At 36.0% G+C, this 14,773-nt stretch overlaps 1 protein-coding gene and 1 pseudogene across 1 annotated transcript in view; one reads left to right on the top strand and one right to left on the bottom strand.

The window, feature by feature from the left end:
* The window catches only part of CUNH16orf87 (chromosome unknown C16orf87 homolog), a 34,586-nt gene extending 30,186 nt beyond the window's left edge, over positions 1–4,400 (top strand). Inside the window, exon 4 of the mRNA XM_017880284.1 lies at positions 4,046–4,400. Within this exon, the coding sequence (XP_017735773.1) occupies positions 4,046–4,163 (118 nt within the window). The 3' untranslated portion in view covers positions 4,164–4,400. The remainder of the gene's footprint in view (positions 1–4,045) is intronic.
* Positions 4,401–4,468: 68 nt separating this feature from the next.
* Positions 4,469–14,773, bottom strand: part of LOC108534783 (nuclear factor erythroid 2-related factor 3 pseudogene) — a 13,274-nt pseudogene continuing 2,969 nt past the window's right edge.

Genomic DNA, 14,773 nt, shown 5'->3' with positions numbered 1-14,773 from the left:
GGCGCGGTGGCTCAAGCCTGTAATCCCAGCACTTTGGGAGGCCGAGACAGGCGGATCACGAGGTCAGGAGATCGAGACCATCCTGGCTAACATGGTGAAAACCCGTCTCTACTAAAAAATACAAAAAGCTAGCTGGGCGAGGTGGTGGGCGCCTGTAGTCCCAGCTACTCGGGAGGCTGAGGCAGGAGAATGGCGTAAACCCAGGAGGCGGAGCTTGCAGTGAGCTGAGATCCGGCCACTGCACTCCAGCCTGGGCAACAGAGTGAGACTCTTTGTCTCAAAAAAAAAAAAAAAAAATAGACTTTTCTATCTAGTCAGATGAGAGGTCCAAAGGGGAAAAAAATGACTTCTCTTTTGAAACAGAATAAGAAGGAAGAATGGAAAAGGAAAGCTTGTTAGACATCATCATAATAATATATCTTTATAAAGTCATAAAAATAAGTCATTCAACAACAATTTTTGTTAGTCTGATGTAAGTCTTCATTTTATATATAAGGGTATTCTGGATATTATAGAAGTGACATTTTGATTGATTAAAATATGTTAGGCAATTCTGAACATCATATTAATGAACTTAAGAATGAATGGGTCGGGTGTGGTGGCTCATGCCTGTAATCCCAGCACTTTGGGAGGTGGAGGCGGGCAGATCACGAGGTCAAGAGATCGAGACCGTTCTGGCCAACATGGTGAAACCCTGTCTCTACCAAAAATACAAAAAAAAAAAAATTAACTGAGTGTGGTGGTGTGCGTCTGTAGTCCCAGCAACTTGGGAGGCTGAGGCAGGAGAATCGCTTGAGCCCAGGAGGCAGAGGTTGCAGTGAGCTGAGATCGCATCATTGTCCAGCCTGGCGACAGAGCGAGCTCTGTCTCGGAAAAAAAAAAAAAAGAATGAATGTAGACTTCAAGCTGAAGATGGTGGATTGAAGAAACACATCTAGCTCTAAACTCCTTTGGGGAAATCTAAGAAAGAAACTGATTTTTATTACACAATTACCTAAAAGTCAGGAATTTGTGTATCAGTTATGTCTGGAAGTAGAAGTGGAATTGAGGCTAAAATGAGAAGATTGTTTGCAAGTCTTTTATGAATAGCTCACTAGGACTGTTTACCCTGTTATCGCCCAACTTTATCCTTTGAAAAAGATAAATAATACAGTCTTTGGTCTCAGGAACACCAGGTGTCTGTTGACGGCCAGGATACCATGTTAAGATCAGGAAGCCTAGGTGAAAATAGGACATAGTAAATACTGAGTTCTTGAGTTTGGCTTATTAGCGTCCAGATAAAAAAAGATGGAACATATCTTCTCTAGAGAATCTGAAGGACCCAAGAGAAAAGGCCCCAAATAAAGATACGCTCATTAGAGATTCACAAAGAAGTGGCCTAATTGGATCATCGTAATCTGATGACTACAGTCAAGCTCCACATATGTGTAAATGTTTCTAATCAGCTTCTTCTCTAATCAGGTCACTCTCCTATATATGAGCATATTGCCAAGAATTACCCAGATATCTGGAAGAAAGCATATATTATAGTATGAAAGGCTAAGACCAAATCAACAGGAGAGAAAAAATAACTTGGAAAACAACAAGTTTTGCAGGGAAAAGAAAACTATAAACTATTATTAATATCTTTAGCAAAAGCAGTGATTGTAATTGTAAAACGAACAAGATGATATTTAAAAGGAAATCGCAGAGGTCAAAAAGCCAGTTGGAATATGAGCTTTAAAATATTCCAAAAAAAATCCCAAAACATAGATGATACACAGAAATGAACAACTTTAATAAAAGGCTTAAAGATAAAATTGAAGAAAGGTTCCAGAAAGTATAGCAATTGAAAAGCGATGGAAGAAACAGAATGGAAACCATAAATTTAGAGGACCAGTGTGAGGTCTGACATCTGCAAATAATTGAAGTTTCAGATAAGGAACATGGAAGATGGAGGAGAAGGAAGTCATCAGTGACTTTAACAATGACAATTATTTATTCAAGAAAATTTTCCCAACCTGAAGGACATTGAGTTTCTTTGTTAAAAGGGCCTACAAATTCCCAGTCTAACAGATGGTTAAAAAGATAAATTATGCCAGAGTTTGTCATTATATCTCATATCTCTTTGGTTAAAGAAAATTCCTCAGGTTTTCAGAAAAATGAAAAACAAAATGATGTTGGAACTAATACAATGGAATGTTGTCCAGCAAAGAACAAACTACTGATATATGAATAGCATCAATGAATGTCAAAAACATGTTGAGCAAAATAAGCTAGACACAAAAGAGTACATACTATATATGATGCCATTTATATAAAGTTTAGCAATAGACAGAATGATTCTATGGTAATAGAAATCAGAACAATGGTTGCTTGTAGGTGTAGAGAGGGATTGGCTGGAAAGAAGCATGAGGGATTTCTGGAGGAAATTTGTTATATGTTGATTGTGACATGGGTTACATATTTGTATATGTTTGTCAGAACTCCTCCAGTTGAACACATAGAGAATCTGTGTATTTCACTCTATGTAAATTTATCATTGATTTTAAAAATAACTATAAAAAAGGTATTGGGTTTTCTCAACAGTGGCACCAGTAGTCAGAAGACAATTTACTACCTTCACAGTTCTAAGCAGAAACCTACAAGTCTATACTCAGTCAAACCATGAATCAATGTGAAGGTAGACTAAATATATTTTCTGACATTCAGGGTCTCAAAAAATTTGCTACCAATACTCCCTTTCTCAGGAAGCCCCTATAAGTTACCTGCTACCAAAATAAAGAAGTAAACCAAGAAAGGATCTTTGGATTCAAGACAAAGGTGGGTCCACGCGACTCTAGAGATGAGAGTCTCCAGCATGATGCTGATGAAAGAGCACAAGATGATAATTGTGCAGTAGGCCTAGAGAGCAACCATTTCATACTGGAGCAGGTTGGAAGACTTGGAGAGATTTCTTCCACAAGATAAAAATGATAAAATACCTTATATGTATAAACATCCTGAAAAATTTATACAACTAGGAAAGACTTTGGGTTGAGTTAGAAATGAGAACTAAGCAAGTAAAAAGGGAATCACTTCAGGGAAAAAACAATGTAAAGGAAAAGTGAAATCACTTACCATAGGCATAATAATGTAATCATTGAAAATTGATGTTACTGAAGTTATGATTGAACTATAGTGAGAAGATGAGGGATGGGCAGGGTGTTTATTGGGGCAAGAGATGCAAAACAGTGTGACCCTTATTTTCCATGGGGGAAAGTGAATCAGTAATGCCTAAAACCCTGAAGTAGCATCTTGTACAGATGTTACTTAGATATTTGTTTTGTAAAAGCAAAAGGAACAACTGGAAAAAAAAGGTCACAAAAAAAGTAGTTGCATTTGGAGAATGGGACATGTGCATGGGGCAAAGGGCTTCTGTTTAACAAGTTTTATAAAAATGATTTGATTGTAAATTATATGCATTTAACTTTGATTAGAATGTCAAAACAAAATAAAATAGAATCAGGGGATCCTGAAAAGTAACTTGGAAGAATACATACCAAGATGTTAATTGTGATTTTGCCGACTCATGAGATTACGAGTGATTTTATTTTCTTTTTCAAATTTTCTGTGAACTTGGATTACATTTGTAAACGAGAGGGGAAAGATAGAAATAAATGTTATTTCCTGTATAAGAAGATGAAGATGAATATGTTAATGTATTCATAAAGTCACCATTGATGTTCAGAAGGGGACTATCTCTCAGAATTAATTTCATCTAGCAGAGAAAATTCATTTTGATTGAGACAGTGAGGAGATAGAAATGTATGAGGCTCTTAGAGAAATGATATATCTGTTAGAGCGCCTGTGTATAGAAATATATATTGTCTTCATTTAATCTTCATTTCGGTAACTCCTTTGTATAATTTAAAAAACTTTTTAGTTCAGTAGCATAGTGACATTTAATGTATATTGTAGTATTATATATAATACTGTCATTTAAAGAAATACTTGAAAGCTTTAAAAAATTTACATGTACTGCATCTACTGCCTTTGTATTAAACTTTCCCTTTTCTTTTAACAGAAAACAGGAAAAGGAAATTGACATCTATGCTAACCTGTCTGATGAAAAGGCTTTCGTGTTTTCAGTCGCCTTGGCAGAAATAAATAGAAAAATTATCAATCAAAGACTTATTCTCTGATACTTGGTCTGCCAAACCTGCCGAAACTTCTGTCAGGATTACATCAACAAATTCTCAAACAGTTACGGACTCTCAGGAGCATTCTGACTGCATCAATAAGGGCCATTGATTGTTTCTCTCCTGTCGTTTAGCCTGTGCCACACTTGGCAAATCTGTGTAGGCTTGGATGTTCTGGGATTCCTTGTTTTACCAGGAGTATTGTCTAGTGTTGTTTGTGTTTGGGATATAGTAATGTGTATTTGCAAAAAAAAAAAAAAAAAAAAAAAATATCTGGTAATAGGTAATGATAATATGAGATAAGAAAGTCAGATGTTATACTGGATGGATGTAAAGGATAAAAAGTGATGGGGTGTGGGGTAGGTATGAAAACTAGGGTAATAAGATGCTTGATTGTTTTCAGGTTTGACACCAGAGATGCAATATTTTAAATACTGTCAGAAAGAGTGATTTTTAAAAATATGTATTTCAGATTTTCAGTGCTAACAGATTGCATCTATACAGTTCATTTACTTTTAGTAAATTGGCAATTGATATTTTATTGAATGGGGAATTAAGAATATAAACTGTACATTTTGTCTTAAATTGATTTTTTTTCTTGGCCTTTATTTTTATTACTTAAGGTATGAGTTATATTTTAGGAGATACTTTCTAGACAGTTTGAAGTTTGGGTGCTATATGAAGAAAAACATTTAATGATATACTCAGATATAAACACCTTGTTTTCTTGAATGTAATTTATTTATTAGTTAAAAAAAAAAACTTCTGCTCTCAAGATGGTGCCTGTTAACCTAAACATGAAATATATTTATTACATGCAAAATATTTCTTAGATAGCCACTTTTAAGCAGTAATGTTTTATCTGAATGGATATTCGTTTATACATCCTGATAATTATTTAAATTGTTCCTTTCACTCTGGAAGAAAAAATAAACCTTAATATTGAAACTAAGTAGATTAAATAGTGTGATAAAAGTTTTTTGTTCTGGTGAAGTTTGTGAAATATATTTAAATTCTTAATTTTTCTAGTGTTAAGTCATAATCATTTATAGTTGATTTATACTAAATGCTTTTGCATTTTGGCATATCAATTTAATGATTAACATATTCAAACTTGGCAGTCACTCCCCTTATTTTCAGTCCCTCTTCCCCCAATCTGTTTGGAAATCCTTTTAAAGCCTTCTTACAGAAGATAGTCATCAGTTAGATTTAGCCCCCTTTTAAGAGAATCTCCTTTCAATTTTAGTAGTAACATTATGAACTTCATCCTTCATCCTGCATCTCCCATCACCCCCTCAAAGAAAAAAGGAACATTTTTTTCCTACTTTATTTAAATGGTAACCAGCAGAGGGAGCTTAAGAGGTACTCTAGATAGGATATAGAATTTTCCTAAGGATTCCTTTTCCTTTAATTCTGTATCTATCTGCGGGTACTACTGCAACTATTTTGTATGCATTTTATTTATTTATTTAGGAGACAGAGTCTTGCTCTGTCGCCCAGACTGGAGTGCAGTGACACTATCTCAGCTCATGCAACCTCTGCCTCCTGGGTTCAAGTGATTCTCATGCCTCAGTGTCCTGAGTAACTGTGACTAGAAGCAAGCGCCACCAGGCCCGGCCAATTTTTTTTTTTTTTTTTTTTTTTTTTTTGTATTTTTAGTACAGATGGGGTCTCACCATGTTGGCCAGGCTGGTCTCAAACTCCTGGCCTTAAGTGATCCGCCTGCCTTGGCCTCCCAAAGTGCTGGGATTACAGGCATGAGCCACTGCACCCAGCCTTGTATGCATTTTAGAGTCTTAACTAGTAGTTTCCTCAATAATGTAATGTGATTTTATCTTTGAAACATACTGTAAGGAAACTTTTGATTTTAAGCAAAAAAACTTAAAAATGATTAATATCTAAAAACGCTTGTATACATATGTATGTCCTCAGGAAAAGCAAGAACAGCTTGTGGAATAAGCACCTCTCTAAGGAATTATCGATGTCAGAGTCTATCCATGTAAAGCTGAAGACCATTAGAGGGAAATCATGTTAAAATATTCATTGGATATGGTAAAGGAGGTACTGGTGACTGGGCTGGAGCTTGCCGTGTATAAAAGTAATTACTTCAGATCTCATAATGTTAAATTATTGGCTTATTTAAAAATTTCCTTGGCAGACAGGCAAATTAGGTTTCCTCTGTGACATAACCTATTTAACCAATTTTTCAAAAAATTGTATCCTCTGAGATACATTTATGAGCTTTCTTGTTATAAAGCTAAAAAATTTAATTTGTCTAGGCATGTCGTAATAGTTTCAGAAAATATTACTTTGTCACTGGTGTCAGAGAAACCTCTGTCATCAGCAAATGTCCTAAGAGTATAATTATAGTTCTTGACTTAATCCAATTTGTTCTGCTCTGATATCTATAAATGATATGATTATTCAAAACACCTTGAAATGATTCCACAATTAGATTAGGTCTGTTGAAGATAATTTATTCTTAAATATAAGTAAGATTAAATAAAAGTAGTTTGAGAGTTGTTACTCCCTGCCTCACTCAATTCCATGGTATTCCAAAATGGTTTTGTGGGCACTTTAATACTTACAGTTTGATTTTGTAGTTTTGAAATGAACATTTCTTAGATTTTATGGGCATTTTCTTGTATTTAAATGTAAATGATATAAAAGGGAAACTGCAAATTATTTCTTGTGTAGTAATCAGTGGAAGTGATCAAAGAGCTTGAAGCAGTTTATGATGAGAATTTTTTTTTTTTTTTTTTTTTTTGAGACGGAGTCTTGCTCTGTCACCCAGGCTGGAGTGCTGTGGCCGGAGCTCAGCTCACTGCAAGCTCCGCCTCCCGGGTTCACGCCATTCTCCTGTCTCAGCCTCCCGGGTAGCTGGAACCACAAGCGCCACCACGTCGCCCGGCTAGTTTTTTGTAGTTTTTAGTAGAGACGGGGTTTCACTGTGTTAGCCAGGATGGTCTCGATCTCCTGACCTCGTGATTCGCCCGCCTCGGCCTCCCAAAGTGCTGGGATTACAGGCTTGAGCCACCGCGCCCGGCCTGATGAGAAAATTTAAAATTGCAAATGACCTGAAAATTTAGCCAGAATCTATTCTTATTTCTTTAAATTTCAGAAATACTTAAGGTAAAAAAAAAAGGTCAGTATGAACTCCGGGTTGCTTCCTAAAAGTAATCAGATAGTGTTTTCCCTCAGATAAGATTTCAAATTGAAAAGTATTTGACTTCTTCAACTCTAGTAATTGCACTTGATTCTCTAATTCTGACCATTAAAATGACTTGGCAATATTTAATTTTGGCTTGCCTTTTAATCTGCATGTTTGTCTTAAATTTGGAAAAATTAAGCTCTTTACTTCTTTTATATAAAGTATTAATTGGCTGGGCATGGTGGCTTACACCTGTAATCCCAACACTTTGGGAGGCCAAGGCAGGAGAGTTGTTTGAAGCCAGGAGTTTGAGACCAGCTTGGGCAACGTGGTGAGACCGCGTCTCTACAAAAAGTAAAATTAGCTGGGTGTGGTGGTTCCAGCTACTAGGCAGCTGAGGCTAAAGGATCACTTGAGCCCAGGAGTTCGAGGCTGCAGTGAGTGATGATCCTGCCACTGCACTCCAGCCTGGGAGGCAGAGCAAGAAACACCCTGTCTGAAAAGTAAAAGTATTAATTGAATTTGTTTGATTCCACTTTCAAAATACGCTCTAGATACAGGTAGTCATTCTGCCAAATTGTGTTCTTCTCTAAAACATTTTGTCCATCATTCTTTGAAACTCATTCTTAATTATTTCCACTTTACCTTCTAGTTTGGTTTGGTGCCTTATATTCTTGCTAGTTAAAAGCATTTTTTTTTCTAGTATTTTCTGTCTTTCTAGCCTTTAAGGCATATTGTTGTTAACAAATCTCTTATTTAAGTTAATTAAAATTTTTTCTGTGCAGCTGGGTTTTTTTGTTTTACTATATGACAAGCTTTATTTTTACATTTGGAAGTACATATATATATGTTTATATATTTCTTTTTATTCTCAGGATCTATTTTCTAGGGAACTATTTTTTAAAATTATTCTTTTGTGCCGCCTTAACCCAGTTATTATAGTTGGAATATTAGTAGTACTTACTGCTCAAAGATCACAACTATACTAATAAATATCCTAACATACAAAGCAGACTCTCCAGGATTAAAAGTGTGAGACATGTAATAGAGTCTGGAATAGAATAATTCTTTTTACGCCAGTCAAATGTTTTCCTTTTGCATTATTAAGGAATCTGTTTTGTTCTTTTATTGATAATTTCTTTATTTTTTTCTTTGCCTTATTGCACTGGTTGGGACTTTTTGCCTTGATCCAATTGTAGGGGGGAAACATGTAGTCATTAAGCATTAAATAACTTTGTTGTTGTTGTTGGCTTAAAAAAATACCGTTAATTAGATTGAGGGTAGTCTCTTTTATTTCTGCTTGTTGGAAGTTTTGTCAGGAACAGATGTTGAATTTTGTCAGATGCTTTTTCTGCATAATTGATAGGACCTTTTTTCTCCCTTTTAGAATGTCAATATGGTGAAACATACTGATAGATTTTTGCTTTCTTTCTTTTTTTTTTGGCACGGAGTCTAACTCTGTCACCCAGGCTGGAGTGCAATGGTGTGATCTTGGCTCACTGCACTCTCTGCCTCTTGGGTTCAAGCTTCCCTCACCAGCCTCCCAAGTACCTGGGATTACAGGTGCACACCACCATGCCCGGCTGATTTTTGAATTTTTAGTAGAGACAGGTTTTTACCATGTTGGCCAGGCTGGTCTTCAACTCCTGACTCAGCCTCCCAAAGTGTTGGGATTACAGGCATAAGCTGCCACACTTGGCCTGATTTTTTTGTTGTTATTGAAGCCAGCTTTGCATTTCCAAGATAACCCTCGGTTGGGTTGTGTTATTTTTACATATTGATGGATTCAGTTTGCTAGTATTTTGTTGAGAATTTTTGTATTTTTGTTCATGAGGGATATTGGACTATAGTGGTTTTTAAAAAATTGTCTTTGGTTTTAAAATCAGGTGATACTGATTTCATAGAGTTGGGAAGTATTTTATTCCATTCTATTTTCCAGGAGAGATTGTGTAGAATTGTGTTATTATTTAAATGTCTGGTAGAATTTGCTAGAGAGTTCTATTTTAGAAGGCTATTACTATGAATTAAAATTTAAAAACAGTTATTGAGTAATTTCAATGTTCTATTTGAGTGAGTTTTGGTACTTTGTGATTTTCAAGGAGTTGGTCCATCTGAGTTGTTGAATTTATCTGTGTAGAAGGGTTTGTAGTATTTTTTTAAATCCATTTCATGTCTTTGGCGTCAGTGGTATTCCCTCTATCATTCCTGATACTGGTAATTTGTGTTTTCTCTCTCTGTTTCTTTGTTAGTCTTACTAGAGGTTTATTAATTATATTTATCTTTTTTTTTTTTTTTTTTTGAGGCAGAGTCTTACTGTGTCGGCCAGGCTGGAGGGCAGTGGTGCAATCTTGGCTCAATGCAACCTTGCAACCTCTGCCTCCCGGGTTCAAGCGATTCTCCTGCCTCAGCCTCCTGAGTACCTGGAATTATAGGCGCACGCCACTATGCCCAGCTTATTTTTGTATTTTTAGTAGAGATAGGGTTTCACCATGTTGGCCAGGCTGGTCTCAAACTCCTGAGCTCAGGTGATCCACCTGCCTTGGCCTCCCAAAGTGCTGGGATAACAGGCATGAGCCACCGTGCCTGGCTGCATTTCTCTTTTGTAAGAACCTGCTCTGGTTTATTGATATTTTGCTGTTTCTCTGTTTTAAGTTTCATTAATTTCTGATCTTTACTATTTTCTCCTTTCTTTGCTTTGGGTTTATTTGCCCCCTTTTCTAGCTTATTGTGGTGGAAGCTCAGATCATTGATTTTATGATTTATTTATTTATTTATTTTATTCAGCACTGATCAGAAGGCTTTTTGTGCTTTTCTAACAAAAGCATTTAATGCTATAAATTTCCCATTTGCTTTATCTCACAGATTTTATTGTGTTGTAGTTTTGTGTTCAATTCAGAATATTTTCTGATTTTTCTTGATATTACTATAATTTTCAAATATTTAGAGTTTTTCAGTTATCTTTCTGTTACTGATTTTAACTTATTTTTTTTTAAACTATAGTTCTTTGAATAGTTTTGCAGTATTTGCTCTAGGGATTACTATAAACATACTTTTTACAGTCCACTTAGAAGTCAATATTTTACCAGTTCAAGTGGAATGTAGAAATCTTACCACTGTTTACATTCCTTTACCCTCTCCCCTTTATGTTATAATTTTCTTATAAATCATAAGACTTGGCTGGGCACTATGGCTCACACCTGTAATCCCAGGACTGGGAGGCTGAGGCGAGCAGATTGCTTGAGTCCAGAAGTTCGAGACCAGCCTGGACAACATGGTGAAACCTGTCTCTACAAAAAATACACAAAATTAGCTAGGCATGGTGGCATGTTCCTGTAGTCCCAGCTACTCAGGAGGCTGAAGTGGGAGGATTACTTGTGCCCAGGAGGCAGAGGTTGCAGTGAGCCAAGATCACTCCACTCCACTCCAGCCTGGGCGACAGAGCTAGATGCTGGGTCTCAAAAAATAAAAATAAAAAATAAGACTCATCAGACAATGTCTTTTTTCCTTACAACTATCATAGATATTTTTAAGAACCCAACAGGAAAACAGTTGATCACATTTACCACAATATTTATCATTTGTATTTATCTTCTTTAATTATTGATGTTCCAAGTTTACATCGGTATCAGTCCTTTTCATCTGGAAAATTTCTTTTAGTGCAAGTCTATTGACATTTAATTCTCTTAATTTTTCTTCATCTGAGAATGTGTTTATTTTGCCTTAATTCGTGAAAGATATTTTTGCTGGATATAAAATACTGTGTTGACAGTTCTGTTCATTCAGCCTCCATGGTTTCTGATGAGAAATGTGCAGCCATTAAAGTAATAATTCTCCTATATGAAACCTATTATTTTTCTCAAGAGTATTTTCAGGAATCTTTGTCTTTGGTTTTTATTGGTTTGATTATGATATGCCTGGGTGTTTGAATTTATTTTCTTTGGGATTTGTTGAGCTTAAATGTAAGTTTATGTCTTTCATCAAATATGTAAAGTTTTAAGCCATTCAGATATTTTCTGCTCTACTTTCTCCCTCTTAGACTCCAGTGATGCAAGTGTTAGATTCTTTGGTATTATCTCACTGATCTCAGAACCTCTGTTCATTTGTTTTATTTTAATAAATTATTTCAGTTGACAAAATTGTATATTGTATACAACATGATGTTTCAATATGTATGTTCACATTGTAGGATGTCTAAAGTAAAGATAATGAACATATGCATTATCATGTATACTTACCATTTTTTGTGGCTAGAACAATTCTCTTGGCAATTTTCAAGTATCCAATATGTTATTAACTATTGTCGATATGCTGTATAATTGATCTGTTGAACTTATGCTTCCTAACTGAAAGTTTGTTTCATTTGACCAGCATCTTCCTAGCTCCCTTTCCTCACCACTGATAACCACCATTCTACTCTGTTTCTGTCAGTTTGACTTTTTTAGATTCCACATGTAAGTGAGATTATACAATACTTATTTTTTTGCGCCTGGCTTATTTCACTTAATATTCACTAGTTTCATCCATATTGTCATAAATGGCAGGATTTCCTTTTTAATGGCTGAAGAGTATTCTACTGTGTGTATATACTACATTTTCTTTATCCATTCATCTGTAGAACACTTACATTGATTTTGTATCTTGACTATTGTGAATAATGCTACAATGAAAATGGGAGTGCAGATATCTCTTTAACGTACTGACTTCATTTCCTTGGATATATACCCAAAAAATGGGATTGCTGGATCATAAGGTAGTTCTATTTTTAGTTTTTTGATGAACCTCCATACCATTTTCCATAATGGCTGTACTAGTTTACATTCCCACCAACAGTGTACAGGAGTTTCTGTTTCTCCACATCCTGACCAACACTTGTTATTTTTTGTCTTTTTAATAATAGCCATTCTGACAGGTGTGAACTGATATTATTGTTTTGATTTACATTTCCCTGATGATTACTGATGCTGAGCACTTTTTCATATATGTGTACACCATTCGTATGTCTTCTTTTTAAGAAATGTCTATTCAGATGCTTTGCCTAGTTTTAAATTGGGTTATTTTCTTTTTATTGAGTTGTTTGAATTACTTATGTATTTTGGATATTAACCCCTTAGATGTATGTGCTCCCATTTGTAAATATGTCCTTCCATTCAACAGATTATCTCTTCACTCTTGATTGTTTCCTTTGCTGTGTAGAAGCTTGTTAGTTTGATGTAGTCTCACTTGTTTGTTTCTGCTTTTGTTGCCTGTGCTTTTGGTGTAATATTCAAAAAATCATAGCCAAGGCCAATATCAAGGAGTTTTTCTAGCTTGTTACCTGTTTTCTTCTAGTAATTTTATGATTTCTGGTCTTAGGTTTAGGTTTTTTTTTTTTTGAGCTGGAGTCTCGCTCTGTCGCCCGGGCTGGATTGCAGTGGCCGGATCTCAGCTCACTGCAAGCTCCGCCTCCCGGGTTTACGCCATTCTCCTGCCTCAGCCTCCTGAGTAGCTGGGACTACAGGCGCCCGCCACCTCGCCCGGCTCGTTTTTTTGTATTTTTTTTAGTAGAGACGGGGTTTCACCGTGTTAGCCAGGATGGTCTCGATCTCCTGACCTCGTGATCCGCCAGTCTCGGCCTCCCAAAGTGCTGGGATTACAGGCTTGAGCCACCGCGCCCGGCCAGGTTTAGGTTTTTAATCCATTTTGAGTTGAATTTTTATACATGGTGTAAGGTAAGGGTCTAGTGTAGCTCTTTTGCGTATGGATAGCCTGTTTTCCCAACACCATTTGTTAATGATACTATCCTTTTTCCATTGTGTCTTCTTGGTGGCCTTGTAGAAAATGATATGAACATACATGATTGGGTTTGTTTCTGGAACTGCTGTTCTTTTCCATTGGTGTATGTGTCTGTTTTTATGCTAGTACCATACTGTTTTGATTAGCTTTGTAATATAATTTGAAATCATGAATTGTGATGCCTCCAACTTTGTTTTCCTTTCTCAAGATTGTTTTGCTATTTGGGGTCTTTTGTGTTTTAAGTTTTTTTTTCTTTTTTTTTTTCTGTGAAGAATGTCATTGGAATTTTGATAGGGGTTGTGTTGAATCTGTATCATTTTGGTTAGTATGGACATTTAAGTAGTATTCTTCAAATCTATGAACATGGGATATCTTTCCCTTTTTTGTGTCTTCGGTTTCTTTCATCAATGTTTTATAGTTTTCAGGGTACAGATCTTTATTATTATTTATTAAAATTTATTACATTTATTAAAATTATTTCTGGGCTAGGCGCAGTGGCTCATGCCTGTAATCTCAGCACTATTGGAGTCCGAGTTGGGTGAATCACGAGGTCAGGAGTTCAAGACCAGCCTGGCCAAGATGGTGAAACCCCATCTCTACTAAAAATACAAAAATTATTGGGTGTGGTGGTGGGTACCTGTAATCCCAGCTACTTGGGAGGCTGAGGCAGAGAATTGCTTGAACCTGGCAGGCGGAGGGTGCAGTGAGCTGAGATCGCGCCACTGCACTCCAGCCTGGGGAACAGAGCGAAACTCTGTTTTTTTTTTGTTTTAAACCAAACTATTTTATTCTTTTGATGCTACTGTAAATGTGATTTTTTTCTTGATTTTTTTTTGGATAGACTGTTATTGGTGTAAAGAAATGCAACTGATACTTGTATGTTGATTTTTTTATCTTACAACTTATTAATTCATTTATTCTAACATTTTTTCTGTGAAGTTGTTAGGTTATTTATATTTAGGATCATGTCATCTACAAATGGATAACTGTACTTCTTTTTTTCTGATATGATGCCTTCTTGCCTGATTGCTCTTGCTAGTATTTTTAGTACTGTGTTGAGTGGAAGTATTGAGTGGGCATCCTTGCCTTATACACATCTTAAAGGAAAAGCTTTCAGTTTTTTCCCCATTAATGATATTAGTTGAGAATGTGGACTTTTCATCAATTGCCTTTATTACATTGAGAAATTTGTCTTCTATACTTATTTTGTTGAGAGTTCTTTTATCATAAAAGGATGTTATGTTACTGTGATGTCTGACTTTAGTATTAGGGTGATGCTGCCCTCAGAAAATGAGTTTGGAACTTATACTTTTTGGCAGAGTTTAAGAGGGATTGGTATAAATTCTTTTTTTTTTTTTTTTTTGGGAGAGTTTTGCTCTTGTCACCCAGGCTGGAATACAATGGCGCAATCCTGGCTCATGCAACCTCCGCCTTCCAGGTTCAAGCGATTCTCCTGCCTTGGCCTCCTGAGTAGCTGTAATAACAAGCGTCTGCCACCATGCCCGGCTAATTTTTGTATTTTTAGAAGAGATGGAGTTTCACCATGTTGGCCAGGCTGGTCTTAAACTGCTGATCTCAGGTGATCTGCCTGCCTCAACCTCCCAAAGTGCTAGGATTACAGGCTGAGCCACTGCACCTGGTCAGTATTAATTCTTAGCCATCTGGTCCTGGGCTTTTTTTTTTTTTTTTT

Source organism: Rhinopithecus bieti, unplaced genomic scaffold (assembly GCF_001698545.2).
Source record: "Rhinopithecus bieti isolate Rb0 unplaced genomic scaffold, ASM169854v2 scaffold_12138, whole genome shotgun sequence".
NCBI lineage: Eukaryota > Metazoa > Chordata > Mammalia > Primates > Cercopithecidae > Rhinopithecus > Rhinopithecus bieti.
This window is presented reverse-complemented; position numbering and strand designations above follow the sequence as displayed.